Source organism: Carcharodon carcharias, chromosome 10 (genome assembly GCF_017639515.1).
Source record: "Carcharodon carcharias isolate sCarCar2 chromosome 10, sCarCar2.pri, whole genome shotgun sequence".
Taxonomy (NCBI): domain Eukaryota; kingdom Metazoa; phylum Chordata; class Chondrichthyes; order Lamniformes; family Lamnidae; genus Carcharodon; species Carcharodon carcharias.
In genome coordinates this window covers 155,707,505-155,734,883 of record NC_054476.1, presented here as the reverse complement: position 1 = coordinate 155,734,883, position 27,379 = coordinate 155,707,505, and the positions used below count along the sequence as shown (strand labels likewise).

The 27,379-nt window shown below is 41.9% G+C and overlaps 1 protein-coding gene across 2 annotated transcripts in view; it reads left to right on the top strand.

Moving 5' to 3' along the window:
- The window catches only part of LOC121283418 (transmembrane protein 211), a 269,223-nt gene extending 243,296 nt beyond the window's left edge, over nucleotides 1-25,927 (top strand). For both annotated transcript variants that reach the window (XM_041197981.1, XM_041197980.1), the window contains one exon: nucleotides 21,480-25,927. In XM_041197981.1, the coding sequence (XP_041053915.1) occupies nucleotides 21,480-21,706 (227 nt within the window). In that variant the 3' untranslated portion in view covers nucleotides 21,707-25,927. The remainder of the gene's footprint in view (nucleotides 1-21,479) is intronic.
- Nucleotides 25,928-27,379: the final 1,452 nt, after the last annotated feature.

Genomic DNA, 27,379 nt, shown 5'->3' with positions numbered 1-27,379 from the left:
CACACATCTGCCACAACATACAAACATGGTCCATATTTGCCTGTTGATTCGGGATAAACATGCTAGTTGAGTTATCATGCTTAAAAAGGCCATCTGCTGGTAAGAGTAAAACCTAATTCACTACATTTCATTATAATGTTTGATCATCTATTAACTGCTCTATTCTAGTGGTTGTTCCCTGCCTTCCAACTAGAGTTAATTCCAAAAACATTTTTAAAAATTACTTTCATTAAAATACCACTTAATAAAAAGATTTCAAATTGCTTCACAGGCTGAACATGACAACCATGCTGACAAACAGCAATCAGGAGAATACCTAGTTAATCGACATTTTTACCCCCATGTGACATGATTGTAGGCCTGGACACTAAGAGAACTTCCTGCTCTTTTTCGATAGTGTGGTGGGGTTTTTAAGGTCCAATTGAACGGGCAGATGGGTTGGACATCTCCTCTACAGAACAGTACTTTGACAATCTTGCATTCCCTTTGTAGTGCTCTGGAATGTCAGCCTAATGCTGGGAGTGTATAGGATTCAAACCCACAACATTTAACCCAGGAGGTGAGAGTGCTGAATATCTAGTTTCATAAAAGGTCACTGATCTCTCTCACAGCTTTGAAAGTTTCTGTCAGAGTCAGATTCATCACATGCTCAATAGCATCCACCCAATAGCCAGTGGGTAACTTGTCTTGGAATGAAATGCCCTCTAACACACACAAACACACGCGCACACGCGTGCTCACACACTGATACTTTGCAGCCTGTGACAATCCATACTTTCATTTTTCATATGAATATCAAACACTAACCTATACTTCTGAGAAATTATATGCAGCAACATCAGAGGTTTTAAAAAATGAAAGCCAATCAAAGATGCTCTCTCCTGTAGTATCTTAATCTCATAAATTGAGATCCCATTAAATACAATGAGAGTAACTATGGCAAATGGATAGATTCCTCTAAAGCTAGGACTCAGCTATGTTGCCAAGGCATTATAAGAACTGTTCATAGCATTTTGCCAGTGCACTGCATAACTCAGAGCATGCTGATATCCAATACCTGATACAGAATGAGAATGAAAAACACATAGCAAAGGCCGCTGTAATTTTCATAGATCCCAACACACTGGTTAAAATCCCTGAGGTCCCATGTAATAAAAATGAAAGGCTTACTCAATCACCAAACTTTGCCCTGTGTATTTTGTGAATGTGCAGGTGTAGGGGTGAGGTGTTTTCTTGTATTACTATTATAGCTGTCATCTAATATACCTTCAGTTTTTTGGTGTTATAAGGCATATTCCATTCAATCGCTGTTCCATAACCTTCTTGCTTAAAAACCACTAAAGCAACACTTAATATGATCATTAATATGTCCAAATATAAAACAACTTGCTCTGCTGGAAATGCATCAAAATTAAATAAACCTTACCTTCTATTCCCAACCGACCTCTCTCATGGAACCTCCCGACACAATTACCAAAGTTATTCTATAAAATATATGCATTTAGAAAGGAATACTCACTTTAAGATGTATTTTATCCCAAAGCATTTCACAGACAATGAGTTGCTTACATAGTAATAATGGAAAATGCTGCAAACAATCAGATCTTCTGTTGAAAGGTCATCAGCCTGGAGTATTAACCCCTACCTTCCTCTCTCCACGGATGCTGTCTGACCTGCTGAGTGCTTCTAGAGTTTTCTGGCTTTATTTCCGATTTCCAGCAACATTTTGCTCAAATAATTCCTTCAAATCAACCAAATCTTTGAAGAGCTTTGTGAAAAGTTTTCAGGGCTATTTCAGTCATGTGCCTCAACCTTTCCCTCAGCATTGTATTGGGTAGTATTGCCATTTTAACATCTTGGATTAACATTGCTGAGCTACAAGCTGCTAATTTCTCAAGTTTCATTGCATGTATGAAGCAGACCCCCGATGCTGGAGGAGGTAATGAAAGCTGATTTTTCTTTTATGTAACTTTTCTTGGGATTGATGGCTACAATTCTGAAATAGATGTTGAATTAAATATCGATTGTTCTTCTGTACCACATGCTCATAAACACAACATTGCAGACAGGAACAAGACAGAAATTCAATTAATCATGTTATGCACACAGCACACTGAGAACCTCATTTGATGCACACACACCATTGTCTTGCTCCATCTTGTATGGTATGTGTAAACAAAGGAAAGATTATTTTGGCAGGGTACAAAGTATTTCTGTGGCATTTAGTTCATAAATACGTTATGCCCCTTCAACCATGCAAATAAAGCAATACTGCCCTCTCCCTCCCAACTAAATTGTCTGTATTATGATGGATTATAACAGTGCTTTTCAGTAAATATGTACATGATTTGCTTCACGGTATTCCTTATTAGAATCCAATAAATTGTTCAGGATCAACTACTTTCCTGAACAAGTGAACACACCATCTCGCGTAGGTTTCTGACCAGCCAGCAGTTGTGCCTCGGAAATGAGCGAGATCTTTCATGATAACCTGCTATTACAAATTACTGGCAATGCTTGGCAGCACCTAAACAACACTTGCTGGGTTAGCTTATCTTTCCTCGTACTCTTTCTAACCTTGATGGCATCGCTACACAGTTGTTGCCCCTGCATCTACATTTGTTATTTTAAAAAGCAGTTATTTGACTGAGAGGTTGCAATTGTATCATCAATAGCAGGCCACTTTAGTGGTCACTACACAGTAAGGTTGAAGTTCCTCTAAACTCCCTGAAATCCCATCCTTACTAAGCTTCATTGTCAGAAAGCTAATCAACTTCGTGATTTTTGTTGTCTTTGTAAATCCCCACAACCTAGCTTCACCCGAGTGCACGACCTTCTCCAGTTTAAACATCTCCACATATGCCCTCCATTTCTCTGGCCCAAGAACATAACATCCGAAAGAAAAATAAAAGGCCATTTGACCCATCAATCCTTCTCCATTAGAATCTGTTATTAGTGTGCGATTATTCTTTTACAGAATCCCCCCTCCCCAATGCCCTGTTGATCCCTTCATTTTAGGAGTGTCAAGTCCATCCCCATTCCTTCCAATCAACCAGTTCTATTAATAACTAATCCTCAGTTAATAGGTAATTGGCCAACTCAATTTAAAGTATCAGTTAATACTGAATCAGTAACCTGCTGTGGGTGTCCGTTCTGTCTGATTCCAATTGTTCCTCACTCCCATTCTATCATCAAAGGTTATTTCAGTCTCAATGCCTCTGCCCTCTGGAACACTCCTCCAAAACCACATTAGCTTACTACCTCCTTCCTTCATTTCAAAAACCTCCAAATAACCCTCCTCTTTGACTGTAATATAAGTCACTTTGCCATCAGGTTTCCAAACTACCTCTTAAATGCTCCAAGATATGCAGACCAGTTTTGCTCTGCAGTTACAACAGCTCCTTGGCCCAACTCCAACAGGCAGGAATGAAATACATGAGGCAGGGAACATTTCCACTGGCTTCCTCAAACCTGCTGCTACCTTGGAAGTTATGTGAAAGTTCAGTATATCCACCAAAATATTGGCAAGCATATTATAATGACATGACAAGAAAAGGAATACATATTACAAAATTAATTTGTGCCCTGGCCATTAGAGATACCATGTATTACTGACAGAGCATTGCTGTGATGTGCGGAAGTCCTGACAAAACTATAATTGGTCTGGAGTGGAGCGTAGGGGTAATGTATTTGGCAGCCATAGATGCAGCTCGCAAGGCTATCCTCCTGTCCCAAGGCCTACAGTAATGATTTTCCTCCCTCCCCCATTCCTCAGGGCAAGCTTTGTGAATTCCCACTGGTAGTTTACAGGATATTAAAATGTGCCTGATCCTCGCTAGGGTCAGGAACACAGAAATGGGACAGGTATAATCCCACCGCCTGGATATTTCACTGATATAGGGCCCAGGGGAAAAAAAAAAGCGCCTCCATTTCTTTTGCAGGAATGTGAGAACTAACAACAGTAAGCTTTACAGCCCCTCATGCTTGTTCTCTTATTCAATTAGCCTGATTCACAGATTAACTCCATTTACCTGCATTTAATCCAGGTCCGTTAATACCCTTACCTAAAATATCAATCCCAGTTTTAATATTTTAACTCACCTAGCTTCAAAAGTTTTTGAGGGAGCAAGATCCAGTTCAGGGGGAGCATTATACAATACAGACTGATGTCCTATATTTGGAATTGGTCCACAGCTCAATTTATGGCTGGTTCTTTTGTACTGAGAAGTGATATGTGCCCAGATCTTTGGTAAACAAATTAGCAACATAAGATCACCTCAACATAACACCCTTAATCAACTGATTACCAGGAAATGTGCTGTGCATTATATATGTTACAGCTTTCAATTAGGAACAATTTCCTCGAAAACAATAAGTACAAAAACAATTTAGAAAACAGTTTGACTTTCATTCAGCAATTCACCTTGTTTTTTGCTGCAGAGATTACAATTTTGCACTAGACTGGAGCTATAAGCATCTCCTTCATAGTTTATTTGCATGGATTAGTTTTGGGCCAGAATTTTCTGCTCCCATTGGCGTCGGGCGTCATGGTGGGCGTGAGCAGACAATGCGGCAAGAAGGCCAAAAATCGGTTTTACGTTGTCATGAAACCAGGTTGCGATCGTCCACTCCACCCATCAATGGTGGGCCACATTTCCCGCTGTCAGACATCAGGAACATCATTTGAATACATTTGCATCTAATTATAAGCCCTGTGCGCTGGATTCATCCCCCTATGCTGGATCAGCTGGGCACATTGGTGAACTGCTCTTTGCTCAGGTTTGTTTGCCTACCTTTCTTCAGGCAGCACTTGCGGTCATTAGTGCCAGGTTTCATGGGCAGCACCTTTAGTGGGGCTCATGGGCAGGTCTCTACCCACCAGACCAGCCGTAAGGCAGGGGTAGCTTTTCAATGGCTGCAGGGCTAGGGCTTGCTTGGCGAAGGGGGAGAAGTGGCTTGAGGAAAGGGAAGAGGCTGAAGGGTGAGGGCTTTAGTGAGGAAGGGGGGTATCCCAGGGTGTGTGTGGGGGCACGTGTTGATACGTGCAAGTGGCCTCAAGATGGTGAGGGCTGAGGAGGCAGTTCCCAGAAAAGCTGAGGTCAGGTGGTGATGTGAGGGTTTGTGTGAGAGAGGAGTGGTGATGTCCCTTGAGCTGGCAATGAGTGAGATGCCAGTGAATGTGTGATGGGCTTGTGAGTTTGGAGTGATGAGATGGTTGCTGTACCCTGGTGGCACAGATGAGCTCATTCATCCGTTTTATGCACTGGGTGGCCAATCTCTTCTGTGCAGCATTGGCACTGACCACCTCTGCCACCATCTCCCAAGCCAGAGCGGTAAAACCGATGGGCCTCCTGCGGCCAGAGCTGGGGTAGAGGACATCACAGCAGCCCTCCATGGTGTCCAGAAGGCATCCCAGGGATGCATCACTGAATCGGGGATGGGGTGGGGTGGGCTGCACCCTTCTTGGCTTTTGGGGCCATGTCTTCACCGGTGCCCTCCTGGACTGGAAGTATTGCAAAGTATGTGCACAGCTACAGTTTAAATATGGCGCTCAGCGTGAGGAAGCAGTGAGGTGATGGAATGCCAGGCAAACCGGAGGCCACCTGCCAGCTTGACGGCGTGTTTCCTGGAATGGGAAGATAAGGCGTGAAAAGCCACCACTGCAACCAGTGGGGAAAATGTCCTTTTTCCTGCCCGCTACAGCACTTAGCACAAACCTGGGACAATTCACCCTTGGAGTCATACAGCAGTTCATGGGTTGGGAAATCCTCATTTTATTCCAGCTGAGAACAAGTTCTTTCCCTTGTCTTAGTTTGAAATCTTTATGTGATCCCAAGACATCTTCAGTAAATCATAACCAGGCTTCTGAGGACCAATTTTTGAAGAGAGTACCATCAATCTCTTACCTGACAGGACCTGACGAAGATACACATGCCAACACAGTCAGATTTTAAGCTTACCTAGATAGTAGTTCAAAACTGTCTGGAATAACACGTTCAGAACACGTATTAGAAAAGAAACACACAAAGAACTTTGCAACAATGTTTGGAGGATGTCACAATAGCAGCAATGCCTCTGTTGGCCTTTCATAAAGGAGAGTTCCCATCCTCATTAGAATGGTCACACTGTCAAGGTCAGTTTTGGAATATTGATTATGGCCTGTCCACAGCTCATTATAAAATTTGGAATATTTGTCTCACCACATTAAATGTGCTGTATGCTTTTATAGCTGAGTGAGGAATTGGGGTAGATGAATGAACTCTATCAGTAAAATATATTAGAAACAAAAACAGAATTAATTGCAAATTGGGAATGATCCAATTCCTGGTTCAAATCAGATAACCTGAGAAGTTTGACTGCAGATTTGGCATTGCGTATGGAATGCAGGAAATTAAATAGTTTATTGTAAACTTACAGTACATATACACCTTGAGGCCATGACGGAATTTTCCCAAATTTGCACTAAGTGTGGTAGCGGATGGGTAAAACGACGTTTTACCTGACTGCCACAAAAGCGGGTTTTTACGCCATATCATCCTGAACACGCCTCATTATTTATGCACTCCTGGGAAACATGCCGTTTCCATGGCGGACGGGCTGTCATTCGCCCGCCCACACGCCATCACCACGCTGGGCGCCATGTTTAATCTCCAGTCGCAAGCCCACATCTTAGTGCTTCCAGCTCACCACTGCGGCATGGAAGACATGGCCCTGAAACTGAAGGAGACTGCAGCCCCCAGGTTCAGCTCTTCTCTTGAACGACTTTTGGATGCCGTGGAGGCCGGCCAGGGTGTCCTCTACCCCTGCTCTGGCCATAGGAAGGGCAGCAACAGCACTAACCCGGCTTGGGAGGTGGTGGCAGCAGTGGTCAGTGCCAATGCCCTGCAAAAGAGGACAGCCACCCAGTGCTAAAAGAGGATGAATGATCTCTCTCCTTCCGCCAGGCTAAGTCACTCATCTCATCACTCAACTCACACACTCTCAAACCCATCACACATCCACAGGGCCCGCACTCACTGCAGGTTCAAGGGACATCACCATTCACTCTCTCACACACACCGTCATTGTCCTCATCCCGTCCATGGGACCACTCAACGCCGCACAGGTCAGGCATACTTGACATCTGGCCTGGCAGGCGTCCTGCTTCCATTTTCTCCATCTCTATCCATGCAGGACAATCTCGCACACAACAAGAGAGAGAGGTCACAGACTGGTGGTGGAATGCTCAATATCAAACTCCTGCCCCCGGACTTTGAAAACAGAGCCGTCCAGGTGGGCCAGTGAGGATCTGGACTGGTCCTGTGCTGATGGTGAGGTCAGTGCTGATCTCCCAAATGAGGATCCAGCAGTGCAACATCCATCAGACGACCATGCCGTGAGTGATGTGTCCTCTTTCACAGGTCACTGCTATAAACAAATTATCTCTCCTTGCTTTTGCCGGCACATCTTCAGCAGTGCAACATCCATCAGACGACCATGCCGTGAGTGATGTGTCCTCTTTCACAGACCACTGCTATAAACAAATTATCTCTCCTTGCTTTTGCCGGCACATCTGCCAAACAGCCAACAGAGTCCATGACCCAGGACCTCCAATCAAGCCTCAAAGAAACCTCTGAAGAGGAATCTGGAGGCACCCTCCCTGAGGTCCCGTCACAGCGCTCACCCACACCCTCCACCAGCGCAGAAACACACACCTTGGTGGGACCTCGCTTCAGAGTAGCTCCGGGATCACAATCTGGTGAGCACATCACACTGTCTGATCCACTGCAGGAGGTGGCAGGGACTTACCAGGTGTCCAGCACTCGGAGGACTGCTGGAGGCCAGAAAGTTGCTGCGTCCGAGTCAGCTGAAGAGCCTGGAGATGGTCATGTCACAGTTGCTGGAGCTGCAAAGGGAAGCTCGGGAACATCAGGAAGAGACGATGGCACCCTATCTCTTTAATATCTGTGACCACTTGGTGTCACTTTGATGCCTCTGCGTTGCTTGAGGGGGCAGATAAGCTAGGAGCCGACCCCAATCACATCAATGTAGCTGCACCTGAACTGTCTCAGTTGCAGAGGAATGGTCACTTTCTACAGGCTTCCCCGAATGCGTGGCCACTTTCCTCGCCCACCCTACACCCCCACCCCGAATGCTTGTGTCCTATATTTAACAGTAAGGCTCCACTTGCCCCCCCACTCACCCTCACAAATTGCCTCCGAAGCAGGGCTGCACTTGCCCCCACCCCGCTCCTCCTTATCCTCAAAAGTCACCTCCGAGGCAGGGCTGCACTTGTCCCCTGCTCACCCACACCTCCAAGGCAGGACGGCATTTAACCCCCGACTCCTGGCAGCCCTGGAGCCTGCAAAGCAACAGTCGATCCAGGCGAGCTCTGCAGAATACTCACCTCCAGTTCACCCAAAGTGAAGTCCACCAAGTGCACATCACCCCTGTGCTGTTGTGAAACACGTGGGCCTACTTCCCGCCGACGTGGACAGACAATCCAGCAGGGGTGCAAAGGCCTGTCAGGATGGCCCAATAATGATATGCTGGATGTATGACAATGACATTCCCGATGACCATAGGTGGGAAACGCGGCCTGCCGTTGGCAGGCTGAGCGATCGATCGCGACCTTCCTTCCCAGCGTCGTGAAACCGATTGCGCCATATTGTCTACTCACACCACCTATCACGCCTGCTGCCAGCGGGCACGGAAAATTCCGCCCCATGAGCCTGGTTTCTGACAATGGTATTTTAGCAAAATCATATGGATATAAGCCATAAATGTACTGCAACATATAGAGGACCCTGACTGACATTCATGTATAGGCTTCCCCCAGTTGGGCTATCAGGTGTAAGGCTAAGTTTAAGGATTAGTACACTTATAACACTGCCCTGTTGCTCTTTGAATAGTGTCATAGGTAGTTGGGGCCTTATTTTAATGTCTCATCTGAAAGACAGCACTTCTGACAGTGTAGCACTCCCTCAATACCAGATTAGATTGTGTGCTGAGGTCCCTGAAGTAGGGCTTGAAGCCACCATCTTCAGTCGCAGAGGTGGGAGTGCTACAACTGAACCAAGACACCATGGCCAGAATTTCTAAGCGGGGCCAGGACCCCGACACCTGAAGAAATTCTGGGTCCTAACTCTGCGCCTCAACTGTGTCGCTCACAAGCTGCTATTTTTTAAATGTAAATGCCCTAATGGGAGCAAACTGAGCAGCCAATTAGTGGCACCGGCCATCTATAGGAGGCAGAGCTGCCTGCAGAACCCCAGCAGCAAAGGCAGACAGCAGTCATGATGGAGCCTGCTGCTGTCTTGCCACTGAGGGCAGAGGGTAATAGCATAAAAGCTTGAGAAAGTATCTCAAATTAATGGTAACACACACAATCAGGCACAAGATCCCCCTGGGGCTCAATAATTTTAGAGTCACTAAAAAGAAAACTTACACTTCACGTGGCTTTGAACCCCACAGCTGCCTCACTTTCAAAATTGGAGTCTGTCCCTGAGGTATTGGGATCCAGAGAGGCCCCTTGGGACCGCAATTTTTAAATTACGCCCGCACCCAATCCCAACCCTGCCAGCCACATGCTTATCCACTGGTCATCTGAACTGGAGTCTACCACAATACACAAACAAAGGGAAAAGAGCAAATGTATGTAATATGTATTTCCCTGTAAAATACATAGGGTACAATTATCCCAGATTTGTACTAAGTGCGGTAGCGGGCATGAAAAACAACGCTATACCTGCCGGCTCCAATGGTAGGTTTTCACACTATATTGTCCACTTCCCACCTCATTCATTATGCAGCCACAGGAAACATGCTGTCTCCCTGGTGGGTGACCTCTGAATCACCCGCCGTGCCATTACCTCACCGCTTCCTCACTCTGGGTGCCATATCTAAACTGCAACCACACACACAGTTCTCAATGCTTGCAGCCCAGGACTGCTCCAGTGAAAGCCAAGAAGAGACCAGTGACCCATCACTGAATGCCTTTTGGAGGCCAGTGTGATGTCCTCCACCCCCCCACTCTGGCCACAGGAGATCCAGCAATCTCACCACTCCGGCTTGGGAGGCGCTGGCAATGGTGATCAGTGCCAATACTGCACAGAAGAGGTCGGCCATCCAGTGGAGAAAGAGGATTAATGACCTCATCCATGCTGCCAGGGTAAGGCAACCATCTCATCACTCTAACCTCACACACTCACAAGGTCATCACACATTCACTAGCATCTCACTCACTGCCAGCTCAGGGGACATCCCCACTCGCTCTCTCACACACATCCTCACATCTCTATCTGGCCTCATCTCCTCTGGAGGCTGCTTCCTCAGCCCTCACCATCTTGAGGCCACTTGCACAGATCAGCAAGTGCCCCCATACACACCCTGGGAATAAAACTGATTTTTGGCCTTCTCACTATATTGTCCACTCACGCCCGCCATGATGCCCACGTCAATGGGACCGACGATTCTGCCCATAGTTTCCATAGGGCACTGTTTTGGTTTTGAACTGTATGGTTCTGATCTCTTTGATTTTTCTTTGACAAATAAAATCCACAAATTCAGCACTTGACCCCAACAGGCACCCATCAGATATATCATTGCACTTCAGATATTTATCCCAGATAAGAGTTTCTAGAATCTCTTCTCTTCATTCATTCAAAGAAGATGAATCATTAAAGTAACTATGAAAATACAATGTTCCAATCTGTTATTCTTCTACTCTATAAGTGGCTTGATTATATCTAATTTCTGCAAATAATAAATCTATAATCTCTAGTAATGCTTACCTGTGCCAATGCAACATACTTAAGTATTTGTGCAGCTTTTATTAATTCCATAGACATTGCTCAAATCAGTTTCATATAAAGCAAATCAGGTAATAAACATTACGCACTATAGGAGATGTTTCCTATTGTCACTTTGTTCATTCAAGTGCCGGCGAAATACTAAATTGGTCAAAGCTTTTAATGCATAACATACAACAAATGACATTAGGATGCTTGGTTCTTTTGGGAGCATCGTGAACCCTTCCTTTTAAATATCTGTTGTAATGTTACTGTGATAATAAGAGTACATTTTCAACAACAGGAGCCCAAACCTGAATTCCCAAATAGGATTTAGATAGACAGGCATCTAGGATTGCCAACCCTCCAGGATTGTCCTGGAGTCCCAAGGAATTAAAGATTAACATATAAAATGTCCCAAGGTGCTTCATGGGAGCACTATCAAACAAAAATGAACACTGAGCCACATAAAGGAGATTTTAGAACAAGTGACCAAAAGCTTGGTCAAGGAGTTAGATTTTAAGGAGCATCTTAGAAGGAGGAGAAAGAGAGAGGTGGAGAGGATTAGGGACGATACCTCTGGTCAGCTCTTCCACCAAACACTGGACATTAACATGAACATTCAATAATGAGTGAATGCAAAAACACATTGTTTTCTTCCACCAGTAAAGAAATGTCCCTAACTCCCCTGTAACCATCAATGCATGCCAACCACGAGGCATGGCAGTACATTTAGCTTTGTACTAAGCTAGTCACAATAAACAGCAATAACGCACACATGAATAAAGTCAAACCAATATAAAGCGAAATATTTACAGTTGAAATTTAAATTTGAAAAATACCCATGCCATCTTTGTGCTTATAAGTCTTATGCTATTGGTGTTGGGCAGCTAACTTGTGGCCATAATGCAGCCACCCTGTTTGTCCAGGAAGCTCTTTTATAGCCCATCTGTACTTGCTGCATTGTCAGCTGATGGCGGGTTTCACCACTGAAAAGCTTCCTCCACCAAGTCTGCACTGGAGTGCTGCTTTGGGCTGCATTAGAGTGCTTCAGTTGGAGTTTGGTGAGAGAGGGACTTTTAAGGGTTAATTCCTAAAGTCTAATCTTTCTTTAATTTAGCAACTTAACTAAAAGTTGGCATTTGGGTTGGGGGAAAGTGAGTTTTAGTACTGCTTTAAAACAGGGATTATACAGGCTCTGCTTGCAGCTACAGCTAGTTAATTATTTACAAAAAACAAAAAACTGCGGATGCTGGAAATACAAAACAAAAACAGAATTACCTGGAAAAACTCAGCAAGTCTGGCAGCATCGGCGGAGAAGAAAAGAGTTGATGTTTCAAGTCCTCATGACCCTTCAACAGAACCAGGCGAATCCCAGGAAGGGGTGAAATATAAGCTGGTTTAAGATGGTGGGGGGGTGGGGTTGGGTTGGGGGAGAGAAGTGGAGGGGGGTGGTGTGGTTGTAGGCAAAAGCAGTGATAGAAGCAGATCATCAAAAGATGTCACAGACAGCAGAACAAAAGAACACATAGGTGTCGAAGTTGGTGATATTATCTAAACGAATGTGCTAATTAAGAATGGATGGTAAGACACTCAAGGTATAGCTCTAGTGGGGGTGGGGGAGGAGCATAAAAGATTTAAAAATATTTTAAAATAATGGAAATAGTTGGGAAAAAGGAAAATCTATATAATTTATTGGAAAAAAACAAAAGGAAGGGGGAAAAAACAGAAAGTGGGGTGGGGATGGAGGGGGGAGCTCAAGACCTAAAGTTGTTGAATTCAATATTCAGTCCTGAAGGCTGTAAAGTGCCTAGTCGGAAGATGAGGGGTTGTTCCTCCAGTTTGCGTTGGGCTTCACTGGAACAATGCAGCAAGCCAAGGACAAACATGTGGGCAAGAGAGCAGGGTGGAGTGTTGAAATGGCAAGCAACAGGGAGGTTTGGGTCACTCTTGCGGACAGACCGCAAACCTCCCTGTCGCGTGCCATTTCAACACTCCACCCTGCTCTCTTGCCCACATGTCTGTCCTTGGCTTGCTGCATTGTTCCAGTGAAGCCCAACGCAAACTGGAGGAACAACACCTCATCTTCCGACTAGGCACTTTACAGCCTTCCGGACTGAATATTGAATTCAACAACTTTAGGTCTTGAGCTCCCTCCTCCATCCCCACCCCCTTTCTGTTTCTTCCCCCATCCTTTTGTTTTTTTCCAATAAATTATATAGATTTTCCTTTTTCCCACCTATTTCCATTATTTTAAAATATTTTTAAATCTTTTATGCTCCCCCCACCCCCACTAGAGCTATACCTTGAGTGCCTTACCATCCATTCTTAATTAGCACATTCGTTTAGATAATATCACCAACTTCGACACCTATGTGTTCTTTTGTTCTGCCGTCTGTGACATCTTTTGATGATCTGCTTCTATCACTGCTTTTGCCTACAACCACACCACCCCCCTCCACTTCTCTCCCCCCACCCAACCCCACCCCCCTACCACCTTAAACCAGCTTATATTTCACCCCTTCCTGGGATTCGCCTAGTTCCGTCGAAGGGTCATGAGGACTCGAAACGTCAACTCTTTTCTTCTCCGCCGATGCTGCCAGACCTGCTGAGTTTTTCCAGGTAATTCTGTTTTTGTTTAGTTAATTATTTAACTGGCTTAAACAGGTATTCAGAAGCCAAGTTCAGACAGCATAAAAGCAAGCCATCTACAGTACTGCTTTTGACTGCCCTGGGATGCTGCTTTGGGCTGTGTTAGTATGCTTCAGTTGGAGCATGGTGAGAGAGGGATTTTGGTGAAGAGGGAAGGAGAGATCCTTTCATTTTTTTACCTTTCCTCAGTAAGAAAAGCAGCAGCCTTGGTAAGTAGGACCTGGTGAGTATTTCTTCTGTCCTTAATATTCTCTAAACTAGAGGAAATTAAAGTAATGGGAGTAACTTAAGGGTAAGTCATGGCATGGCAGCTCAGCCAAGTGGAATGCGTCTCCTGTGCGATGTGAAGTCAGGGGCACTTCCAGTGACAAGGGCGATCATGTGTGCAGGAAGTGTTTCCAGCTGCAGCTACTTGAAATCCGTGTTTTGGAGCTGGCGCTGCAGCTGGAGTCACTGTGGAGCATCTGCAAGGATGAGATCTTCATGGAAGCATGTGCAGTGAGATGGTCACACCACAGGTAAAGAGTGCCCAGGCAGAAAGGGAATGGTTGACCACCAAACAGACTAAAAGTACTAGGCAGGTAGTGCATGAATCCCCTGGGTCCATTTTCCTTTCCAACAGATTGGTTCTGGATACTGCTGGGGAGATGGTTTCTAAGGGGAATGCACCACAAATGCCTCAGCTGCACAGAGGGGGAAGAAAGAGTGGGAGAGCAAAAGTGATAGGGGATTCTATCATAAGGGGAACAGAAGGATGTTTCTGTGGCCGCAGGCGTGACATCAGGATGGTACGTTGCCTCCCTGGTGCCAGGGTCAAGGATGTCACTGAGTGGCTGCAGGCCATTCTGAAGGGGGAGGACGAACAGCCAGGGGTCATGGTCCATGTCGATACCAATGACATAGGTAAAAAGAGGGATGAGGTCCTGAAAGCAGAATATAGGGAGCTAGAAAATAAATTTAAAAATCAGGACCGCAAAGGTAGTAATCTCATGATTACTCCCAGGCCACATGCTAGCACGATCAGGAATAGGAGAATAGACCAGATGGATGCGTGGCTGGAGAGATAGTGTAGGAGGGAGGGATTCGGATGCTTTGGGACTGATTCTGGGGACGATGGGACGTGTACAAGCTGAATGAGATGCACCGCAGCAGGACCAGGACCAATATCCTCGCAGGGGTATTTGCTAGTACTGTGGGGGAGGGTTTAAACTAGATTGGCAGAGGATGGGAATCTGAGTGGGGAGACACAAGAGAGGGAAAAAAGAAAGGAATGAAAGACACAAAAATAGAAAGCAAAAGTGGAAGACAGAGGAAACAAGGGCTGGCAGCCAATAGGGCCTTAATATGAAAAAGGATATAAAGAAATCTTAAAAAGACAAGTTTAAAGGCACTGTATCTAAATGCACAGAGCATTTGCAATAATGTAGATAAATTAACAGTGCAAATAGTTGTCAATGGGCACAATATGATTGCGATTACAGAGACATGGCTGCAGGGTGACTAAGACTGGGAACTGAATAGCCAAGGATACTCGATACTTAGGAAAAACTCAGCAAGTCTAACAGCATCTGTGGAGAGAAAAACAGTTAACGTTTCAAGTTTGTATGACTCTTCTTCCCTCTGAAGAAGAGTCATATGGACTCGAAACATTAACTCTATTTTTCGCTCCACAGATACCATTAGGCCTGCTGAGCTTTTCCAGCATTTTCTCCTTTTGTTTCAGGTTTCCAGCATCTGCAGTATTTTGCTTTTACATTCGATACTTATGATGGATAGGCAAAAAGGAAAAGGAGGTGACATGGCTTTGTTAGTTAAGGATGAAATCAGTGCCATAGTGAGGGAGGATAATGGCTTGGAAAATGTAGATCTAGAATCAGTCTGGGTGGAGCTAAGGACCAACAAGGGGTGGAAAACATTAGTGGGAGTTATCTGTAGGCCTCCAAACAGTAATGATAAGGTAGGGGATGGCATTAAACAGGAAATTAGACATACATGTAACAAGGGTGCTACAATAATCATGGGTGACTTTAATCTACATATAGACTGGGCAAAACAAGTTAGCAATAATACTGTGGTGGATGAATTCCTGGAGTGTGTCCAAGATGGTTTTTTAGACAAGTATGTCGAGGAACCGACTAGGGAACAGACTATCTTAGATTTGGTATTGTGCAATGAGAAGGGGTTCATTAATAATCTTGTTGTGCGGAGTCCTTAAGGGAACATTGACTGTAACATGATACAATTCTTCATTAGGATGGAAAGTGGAGTAGTCAGATTTGAAACTAGGGTCATAAATCTTAACAAAGGAAACTATGAAGGTATGGGGCATGAGTTGGCAAGATAGATTGGGAGACATCATTAAAGGCATGATGGTGGATAGGCAGTGGATAATATTTAAGGAACAAATGTATGCATTGCAACAGTTATACTTTCTTTTCTGGTGCAAAATCACAAGAAAAGCAGCCAAACCATGGTGAACAAAAGAAATTAAGGATAGCATTAGATCCAAAGAGAAGTCCTATAAAGTTGCTAGAAAAAGTAGCAAGCCTGAGGATTGGGAGTAGTTTAGAATTCATCAAAGGAGGACCAAGAGATTGATTAAGAGGGGAAAAATAGAGCATGAGAGTAAACTTGCAAGGCAAATAAAAGCTTCTATAAGAATGCAAAAAGAAAAAGATCAGTGAAGACAAATGTAGGTCCCTTACAGTCTGAAACAGGAGAATTTATAATGGAGAACAAGGAAATGGCAGAGCAATTAAACAATCACTTTAGTTCTGTCTTCACAGAGGAAGACACAAATAACTTCCCCGAAATTCTGGGGAACCAAGGGTCGAGTGAGACAGAGGAGTTAAAGGAAATTAGTATTACTAAAGCAGTAGTGCTGGAGAAATTAATGGAATTGAAAGCCAATAAATCCCCATGGCCCAGTAATCTACAACCTAGGGTACTAAAGGAGGTGGCCATGGAAATAGCATTGGTTGTCATCTTCCAAAATTCTGTCGATTTTGGAACAGCCCCGACAGATTGCAGCATGGCAAATGTAACCCCACTATTTAAAAAAGGAGGGAGGGATAAAACAGTAAATTGCAGACCAGTTAGCCAAACATCAGTAGTTGGGAAAATGCTAGGCCAGGATTTTCCGGGCCGGGGGGGACGGGGCCCACTCGCCAACGCATAACATGACGCCTGGTGACGTCGGGCAGAACTCCAGATGTCACCCTGCCCCATTTAAATTTTCAGGTAGGCGGGGGCTCAGCAAAATCAGCTGTGCACCCGCCGACCTGTCAATGGCCAATTGAGGCCATTGGCAGAGTCATTAAACTTAACGTTGGTGGGCAGGCCAGGGGCTCTGGCAGGCATTAGAAAAAGCATGAAACCTCATGTTGGTTTTAAAAAATGTAATTAAAGAATACGTAAAAGTTATGGACATGTCCCAACTCATGTGACTATGTCACATGAGGGGACATGTCAGGGAGTTTTTTTTTCTATTTTTCACATTTTTTAACATACAGCCGATCTCCCTGAGGCAGCACTTAGCCTCAGGGAGGTGAATGCGCTCCTTTGTGCGCATGTGTGAAAGAGCACACTCTCGGCTCAGGGAATTCCCCCCCCACCCCCCAGCCTGCACAGGGAGCACATAGCGCTTCTGTGTAGACATCACGCTGGGTGGGCCTTAACTGGCCCGCCCATGTAAAATGACGACGCACCCCCCAATCAGGGGTGCCAGTCGGAGGCGCGCTTCCACGCGCCCACTCTTAAACATCCCCCCTAATGGGAGGAAAATTCTGCCCCTAGAGTATATCATAAAGGATATGATAACAGTACACTGAGAAAATATCAACGAGATTAGACAAAGTCAGCATGGATTTATGAAAGGGAAATCATGTTTGACAAACCTCCTGGAGTTTTTTGAGGACCTAGAATATATAAGGGAGAACTAGCGGATGTGGAGTATTTGGAATTTCAGAAAGCTTTTGATTAAGTCCCACATAAGAGGTTAGTGTGTAAAATTAAAGCACATAGAATTTTGGGTAACATATTGGCATGGATTGAGAATTGGTTAGTAGACAGGAAACAGAGTATGAATAAACTGGTCTTTTTCGGAATGGCAGGCGGTGACTAGTGGGGTACCGCAGGGATCAGCGCTTGGGCCCCAGCTATTCACAATATATATCAATAATTTGGATGAGGGAACCACATGTAATATTTCCAAGTTTGCTGGCGACACAAAACTTGGTGGGTATGTGAGCAGTGAGGAGGGTGTTAAGAGGCTCCAAGGCATTTTAGATAGGTTGAATGAGTAGGCAAATACATGGCAGATGCAGTGTAACGTGGATAAGTGTGAAGTTATCCACTTTGGTAGGAAAAACAGAATGGCAGAGTTATTTAAGTGGTGATAGATTGGGAAATGTTGATGTACAAAGGGCCCAGCCAACAAAGCTCACATCCCATGAATGAATTTTTTAAAAAATCACTGAAAGCAAGCATGCAGGTGCAGCAAGCAGTTATGAAGGCAAATGGTATGTTGGCCTTCATTGCAAAAGGACTTGAGTACAGGAGCAAGAATGTCTTACTGCAGCTGTACAGGGCTTTGGTGAGACCACACCTGGAGCATTGTGTGCAGTTTTGGTCCCCTTACCTAAAAAAGGATATACTTGCCATAGAGGAAGTGCTGTGAAGGTTCACCAGACTGATTCCTGTGATGGCAGGATTGTCATACGAGGAGAGATTGGGCTAACTAGGCCTGTATTCACTGGAGTTTAGAACAATGAGAGGGGATCTCATTAAAATGTATAAAATTCTGACAGGGTTGGACAGACTGGATTCAGGGATGATGTTTCTTCTGGCTGGGGGGTTTAGAACAAGGGGTCACAGTCTCATGATACAGGGTAGGCCATTTAGGACTGAGATGAGGAGAAACTTTTTCACTCAGATGGTGGTGAACCTATGGAGTTCTCTACCACAGAAGGCTGTGGAAGTCAAGTTACTGAATATATTGAAGAAAGAAATAGATAGATTTCTGGACTCTAAAGGTGTCAAGGGGTATGAGGACAGAGCGGGAGTATGGTGTTGAGATAGAGGATCAGCCATGCTCATACTGAATGGTGGAGCAGGCTTGAAGGGCCGAATGACCTACTCCTGCTCCTATTTTCTTTGTTTCTATGTTTCTATCATACCATCTCCCCTGCATGCTATCGCCATCAGAAACAGCACGCCTATAGTATCTGACGCGCTCCACTGGTTTGAAGCCTCATAAAATTTGCCCGTGTTAAATTATTAAAAGGAAACTCTGGTGTAATTACTTCCTCCTTTTAAAAAGAGAGTATACAGATCAGAAATTTATTTGATGGTTCAGTAAAAATACCAATTTTATTATATACAGTCAGTCCTTGCTAGTCTACTCCAGAAAATTGGCTAATGGGGAATATCATCATACATCTTGGAATTGGAATGGAGGCAACAATTTTGTACTAACATGAGAGTCAGTGAGACAACAAGAAATCACGCTCTTAACATCTCAGTGGAGTGCAATAAGCCAGGTCTGGTCATTCCATCATCTGTTTTCCTACTACACTACCTTCAAAAAAACTCACTCTTGACCAAGAGATTACCTAGCTCTGATAGAAAAGTTCAGGCAATTAGAAAGCACTTGGACTTGAATCCAATTATGAAGCTGCCTTCTAATACTTTCAAATGTCTCTAATTTTTTCCAATTGCTGTCTTTGTCTGCCAACTATACACTTTGGCAAACACTGTTTTCATGGGATTAATAGGGCATTGCTTACTTGTAGATTCTGCTGACTGGTTAGATGGCACTGAACTATTAGTTAATAAAAGGTTATGATCTGCTTTTAGCTAACTGAGCAATTGCAGATTGAAACACTCCTAGATTGTTCAGCTCCATCATTATAAGTGGTACAGAAGTGCTTTTATTTTTCATCTTTCTATGTGCCCTCTATGACATAGAGACATTCCAAATAAAAGCACAAGATTAAGTGGATCTGTGGCTATGTGCGTGGGAAGCAGAAATTTTACTATTTCAATTTTGAGCAGTTATAGTAGTTTATTATTGAAAAAAAGAATCAACATACCTGACCATTCTAGAGCAAAGTTCAGGATTATTGCATTCAGCTCCCATCAATTGGTCCCTGATATTTGTAGGAGGGAGTAAACCTTGAAATAGAAATGCGAAGGTCCTGCCAAATTTAATGGCAGGTCCTCATTATCATTTTTTAAAAATTCTTTTTCCTGCCTAACAGCCAGCCAAATGGACAGATTAGCTGGCCACCAGGTGAGAATGCCAGTGATAGAAGGTTGCAGCCTTCTGGGGATAGCCTCTGGCAACCGGCAAACAGCATGGGTTACTGGCAGGATGTCAAACCAGCAATTGAGAGGTACGAGAGGCAAAAGACAACATGGATTGGCTGTGTGCATCAAACTGGCAATCAAGGGTAAAGAGGGGAAAACATGAGACATCACAGATTTGTGGGAGGCATTGTGAAACTACAAATCAGGAGATGGGTGGTGATGTGGTTGCAGTAGACATCATGGATTGGGTCAACTCATTGCTGCAGAAGATTTTGCTTGAGGTGTCAAGAGGGTGGAATCACTCTTGATCCTACAGGCTTATGAACAGTGTTATAAAAAGCAATTAATAAGAAGCTGGATCTGGCTGTTGCTGCCTCTATTTAACTACTTAGGTTCCCTTTGGAAACCTATGCAGGAGGGATTAAATTCAGATTTGATGCAAGCGTATCAGCAATAGAGTCTTGTTTGAGTATTATAATTATAGGCCCACCTCTCCAGTGTGGGTTACTCAGATGCCCCAAAAGCCATTGCAGTTAAAGTGGATGTAACCTGCTCACAACAGATTGGGGTCTGGTTTTGAAAATTTGCCTCTGCAACACCCCTTCACCACCCCACCCTGCCACCACCCCAGCCACATGAGGTCTGGAACTGGAGGTCAAACATAAAGTGGACTGACGCATAAACTCGCTACCTCGTCATTGCGGTTTTGTCATCTTCAGCCAGGCATCAAATTACTAGAATGTGTTGAGGCAATAGCTGTCAAATCAGTTCTGTCTCATTAAAAGCAGCCTTCCTGTCAGTTCATCACCAGTAGCTAGAATGAACACTGGATATGGGGAAGTAAGTACCACAGACCATCCTGTCCATCAGCAGAAAGAATTGGAGTGATGAATAAAACTGTAGAGCTTAAACGTGGTGGAAAATGGATTAACAATAATAAAAAGCCAAACTATAGGTATCCTTGGAGTAGTTGTATCATCAAAGATTAACCCAACTCATAAGTGATTTTTAAAAAGTCCTATTTGTGTGACACTTGGATGGAAATGTGAATAATTCAATGCATACAGAATTAAACTGCTGAATCTGGCTTTTCCCCCAACCCTGAGAATCTAGAATAAGAATTAAGGTACTCAGTTCCAGAGTTATTCATCTCCAGTTTACATGAGGCAGTTGGTAAACAAAAGAACATCCTCCTTCATATCTTCTGACAGACCTCTGCGTGCAAAGAGCATCAGTTATTCTTACATAAGGAAGTGTTGGAGATGTTGGTAAGGTTGGGAAAGATGACACTAAATAGCATGGCTGAGAATGGATAAGATGAGTCAAAGGTGCATTTTAAGAAACACCCTCACATCCAAAATACAAAAATGAACAAATATTATTCCTAAATTAATTCAACCACAACTTGCCTTTTAATAAATGTGCACTGCTATAGACTTACTAAATGTCACCTATGACAGTGTACACTGACTCATTTTGTTATTAATGAACGCATTATTTTAAAAATAAACACAGCCCTGTATTTCTAACAGGGTTTGCAACCTGCATAACTCAAGTAGATTTAAAATGTAATACCTTGCATTCCCTATGTTAAGAACCCTTGTGCTACTACTTTAGTGCATCATTTGTTATTGACATCAGTCCAGTAATGTATTAACAAATTCTTATTTCTGGTACTGTATAGAAGAATGGGGCAGAAATGAGAATATTTGAGTTCATAAATTAAAAAATTATTGTTTCTCTTTGCAGTGTTTATCATGGCATCTGGACTTCTGGTCTATCCTTTTGGATTGAACTCTCCCCTTGTACAGAAATATTGTGGAAATTCCAGCATCTATCACGCAGCAGATTGTCAGATTGGATGGGGTTACATGCTAGCCATCGTTGGAGTCATGCTTGCAGTCTTTCTGCCTTTCTTCTCCAAATATGCACCTAAAGAATCCAGTTCACCAACTCCAATACCTACAATTTTATAGTACTTGTTACTAAAAAGGGACAAATGTATCACTGTTTAAAAAAAAATCCTGCTTTTTAGACTTTCAGAAATGAACAAAAGATATGAAAGCACTTCTTTAAGCTACGAAACAGCAAAATAAGGTCAATTTGATTTAAGTGACCCAAAGTGCATTACACGAAAAGTCTTCCTGATTTCCTCAAAGTACACAGTCAGCTGCCAACATTAGCAATTTATGCAAAATGCTGTAAGGAAATCAGTTACAAAATATGTCCTGTGAGTAGTATTGCTGTTACACTAACAACCTGAAGCAAATATCTATTAATTCAGGCAATTTGTACCATCACCTGGATTGGCTGTAGTTTCCAGGAAACTACGAGGTTGGGTGACAGTCAGATATAAGAGGGTTCAATATGTTGAAGAATTTCAGTTATTGTGAACAAAGTAACAGGAATGGTCTCAGTGAAGACATCACAGTAACAAAATAGCTACATGGTGTTTACTAGTTCCTAAGAAGGAAATTGAAGCTTATGCTGTTCAGTGCAGCCTTGAAACCAAGAACTGTGAACAAATTAGAAAATAAAGAGCAATTCTCTGGTTATAGGGTTCCTTTTTCCAAAGTATTCTTCTGTTCAATGCCTGTGAACATAAGAATAAACTTTTAACCAGTGTACAGAACTGTCAGGAAACATATCTAGAAATGTGCATTTTTGAGATCAAAATGACAAACGGACGGTTAATCAGCAGACAACCAGAATATACTGAAGATTTCAGATAACTCCAGTTTTAAAAGCAAAGCATAACTTGTCAAATAACTGGAGATCTTGTCTTACTTTATAATATAAGATCAAAATTTCAGTCATGGACCTCACACTGAGACTTTTATCAAACATTAGCAGATGGGTATAAAAAGGAACAAACTATGGACCAAGGATTGCATATACAAGTATTTCTAACCAATGTTGGAAGATCAAAACAGTGCTTAAGTTCTCAAAGGGCCTGCACACTACTAAAATCTTTGAAAGCATTTCATGCACTGCTCTCCACTAATGGCTTTTACGATCAATCAGTATGTTTAACTTTTAAATACAGAACCTCAAAATCAACCATTTGACCTTTACGTCAGTATAAAACAGATCAGAACATGTACTACAACCATAATGAAACAAATTCAGAACGACAATATGGATAAATACTCCATATGGTTTTTAACCTTCTTCAGTTATAACTTAATACAATGGTGCCCATTTAATATGCAATGAAATTCCTTCTTATTAATTCATTCACTACACACATTGCCACTTGCTGTGAATATGTCCATTCTGTACAGCTCCAAGAGACATTGCGTCAATCTTGTTGGAGTCTAGGAGCTGCAGTGGTAATGTTGCCAAATAGAATTAGCCAATGAACTAAGATTTCTTCCCTCTCTACAGATGCCTCAATCTATTACTAGTGTAATATTTTAAGATAATGATGTAATGACAATTTTTTAAGAAGTTAAGTTGATTTTACACAAAGCATTTTCACAAAAGAAAGCAGTTAGAAATCTCACTGCTAGGTTTAGATTTACCAGATTTCTTGGTGTTTCAGTGACTTACAATTGCTTGTAGTGAAGCTATTGCTTTATTATTTTTCATTTAAACTGATTACGTCTTTACCTACTTAGATGGGGATCATTGATCATCATCAGACATACTATTAGTTGTTGTACAATATTCAACAGTGTTGTAACTCTATTCACTACAATACTAGATATACATACTATCCTTAAGCCAAACAGTCTGAATGTTAATGCCACATAGCACTGACATAACCTTGAACCAAATAAAGCATTAAACTATTCAATACATCTCTGTTGATGAAACACTAATTAAATTGTCATCTTAAATTTGGAACAGACATCCCCTATCCAATAGTTTCTTTATTGTATGTTTAAATTGATCTATGAATGCCTAGAGCCTTTAATAATACTGATAGGTCACAAACTTATCAATAAAGCAGCAACATTAAAATGGCTTATTCTCATCACCACTAGTGTTTCATAACTTTTTCTCTACTTCCAAATGCTAATTGATTGTAATGGACTTTCCACACCAGAAAATTATTCAGCCAGTTTGGCTAGCAAAGTAGGATAACAGCCTATTTAATGAGATTCACTGAACTAGGATTTTTCTGTTTCTTTCACCAGGGTGGTTCCACTAATTTGCAAATAAAATATCAAGACATATGGTTTTCATTTACCCTACAATGAGATAAATTTATTCCTTTAATTTTTATGTTCTGAGTTAGGATTTGGACTAGGACAGATTAAAAGAATAATTGGAAGCTTCTTGTCTGATGTTAAAATATATTCAAATATGATATTTAGAAAAGACCATAAATGCAGGTAACATCATTAAAATCTGAGGATATCACATTTTATTTCACAGCTGCATCCATCCAGAACATGTATTTGAAGTCCAAAAGAAAATCAATAGATATCGGGCATAAATACCTATTGGTGAAAAAATACACAACTAAGATTCCACTGTCCATCTAGTTAGGTATTGTATCTGCAAAAGTGATCTTTAGCAGCCAAAAACTCACCCCTACATTGACAAGATTCAATGCAGTTTCAGATCAATAGAAAGAATGATTGGATCAGAATAGAATTTGAAAGCAGTGACAATAACCTAATAAACGCGTCTGATTTTGCCTTTTTAAAAAAATTTTACTCTTTTTTTTACAGTCCAGCAGGCAAAACAAATTCTGAGATTAAGCTATTATTACTTAATTTCTTTGACAAAATGAAATGACCGAATTATACCACTGGCCACCCAACAACATGGAATTCTCAATTTAGACACCTTGAGGAAGATTTCCACTTTGTGTAGTAAAATTGCCAGCACATTCTTTCTAAATGTATTTGCACAACACACATAGAAAATCTTCTCCCCCTATCTCTAGAATATGTAGCTTCATTGGTTTGGCCTGCATTCAGGTCTCCGTGTAGTCTAGGCCAGATTGCTTTTGTAGCAATATACATATTTCCCTCAATTTTTTTAACATTTTATCCTACCTACATCTGCCTGATTCTTTAACCAAAACATTGGGGCAGAAGCCCCTCGCAGCTGATCCCACAATTCTTCATCTTCAGTTGATTGGAGGAAACCATAGTTCTTTATTCTCTACCCACAGTCCATTCCCATCTGACCAAACTCATGTGAGATATTTAGCTCGTCAAGCACCTCAAGAAGATGTCTAGCCAGAAGTTGACAAAATCACATGCACGATTAACAGATCAGTGTTAAGACTATCCTGGGACTCACAGCCACAACCACAGGGAGTGGGTAATTAAACTGCCAATTGTTTAATGCTTTTTAGATTTAATGGAAGAGTCCAACATTTTCTTTCACAACTGAAATATATGTTTTATGTGAATGGAATGCAAAATGGAACAACTTTCTTATTGCCAATCTCTTCCATTTAAAGCGCAGAATGATATTCCAAACCTTAAGGAACAACTGCATTTTCAACAGTATGTACTTAAAATGGATGAAATAACTACAAAATGATTCTATTCCTCTGTCTTACACCATGTTCTGACCAAACCAATTTGTGCCTTTTATGATCTAACAGCAAGAAGCGTCAATAAACAAAATAACCAGGTTTTCAACTTAACGGTTCGTACAAAAGAAGGTTTTGTACATTGTGTACAAAAAGTGTGTGTTACATGTTTGGAATTCTGTTTTGATATTTTTTCCTTTTTTGTGTGAACTGATTTCTAAATGTTTGGTGTAAAAAGTGGCTGTCCATTTTTCACAGAAAGTTCTGACCAATAGAGTGGTGGTCAAAAACCAGTGTTTGTACTTCAAAAAGGTTTCAGGCCATGGTGAACGTTACAAAGTATTACAAACAGCTACCCTGGTAATTGCTTTAAATTCCAAAGTGAGAGCAGTCAACTTTGGGAATTAACCAGATTGACTGCTGGAGGCAAGTAGCCTTGTTCTACAACTAACTAAGTTGGCAATTTGACCAACAATCAAAGTTGTTTGATGGCTGTTTTAATGTCTTACTGGTCTATTATTTAGTTGCTCTGAGCCGAAACCAGGGGTGTAGATATAATTTCATCATTTAAAAAATTATCTTGAAATTATGCTGTGCAAAAGTATATATGTATGAAATTCCATTTCCATTATTTTTCCAGCAATGTTACTCATTTAAAAATAAACAATTCAATACTACTATTAACATTGACGACAAAGGAATTGCATATGAATATGTGAAGTGTTGCACACTGATATTTGTTCATTGTAATATCAAATCCCAAGAAACTTGTTAATTCTGAGAACAACTGTTGAAGAAAGCCAACAGTTCCATAAGGCCAAGAAGAAAAGTTTTCACTGTGCACTTGTGTGCAAAATGCTTAACATGCTTGTCATAAAATTCCCCAAGTATTTAGCTTTGACTACTAGAAAAAGTGATGATTTCTAGATTATTTTAATAACTTAAATAACAGCAGCTTGTTTAGTATAACTGGTCAAACATCAGCTGTCTAGTTTAAACCATATTGAAAGAAATGTATTCATTTTGTCGCAATACAGTAACATTAGTATATTAGAATATATTTTTGCCATTTACTTTTCATTTTACTGAGGGTGATGTAACCTCTTAGCTCGTTTGCTGTCTCCCCCTTTCATGAATTTCTCCCAAATCACATACCGTTCTCAACCAAGGAGGTCATGAGTGATTTGCTCCAGGACCCTTGCTAATTCTAATCACAAAACAGACACACATATTCTGGGGATGGCGTTCAGAAGTACAAGAGTGATCCTAAGTGTAAAGTAGGCTGAGCTATGAAGAAAGACAATGTAATCTTGAACTAGATAGAGTAGGGAAAAGATGCTTGGATAAAATGAACCCAGAATATTAAATCAAATTAGGATGAGCTGGTAAAATAATAAGACATTAGATTAAAGTTGTGAAAAGTAAAAGAAATATCAGGAGCAACTTTTTTCTTACATCAGTGATGACTCATGTTTGGAATAATCACCGGGCAAGATAGCGAAGATGAAGAAATTGGGGATTGTCAAAATGTCATTGGATGCCAAGACCTTAGTTTACTAGAGGGACAAGTTTTCATCAGCAAATAACTTTATTATGATGTCAGTCTTCTCACATGCTCTCAATGGCATTTTGATGTCTACTGTAACATACTATCATATTGCTTGACATAATCCATCACTTTTAACATTATCTCCCAACATTTTAATGTAAATAACATTAAAGATTGCCAAGAGAAAGCATGATGTTAGATACCCCAATGACTCAATGAATAATACACTACCCATGTTGAGGATATTTGATTACATATTCCTAGTTATTTAAAGTATTGTTTGAACTGTCATTTTAAATCCAAGCTATCTGCCAGCACTCACACTCAGTTAAAATACTAATGAGGTTTTTCTTTAATCGTGTTATTCAGTTCAAACTTCTGAAGTGAGATTTATGTATAGTATTGTTGATAGAATTTGAGACATGTGAGCATTTGGAGACTGCTGTGTTAGCAAACGTACCCTTTACTTGATACCAGACAATATATACTGAGAAAAACGTTTGCATAAAAAATAGTGGCAATAATATTACATTTGACTGGTTGGGTGTAATATTTGGAGGGCATTACGCCAATTGGTCTTCGGTGCATTGCATCTTTCCA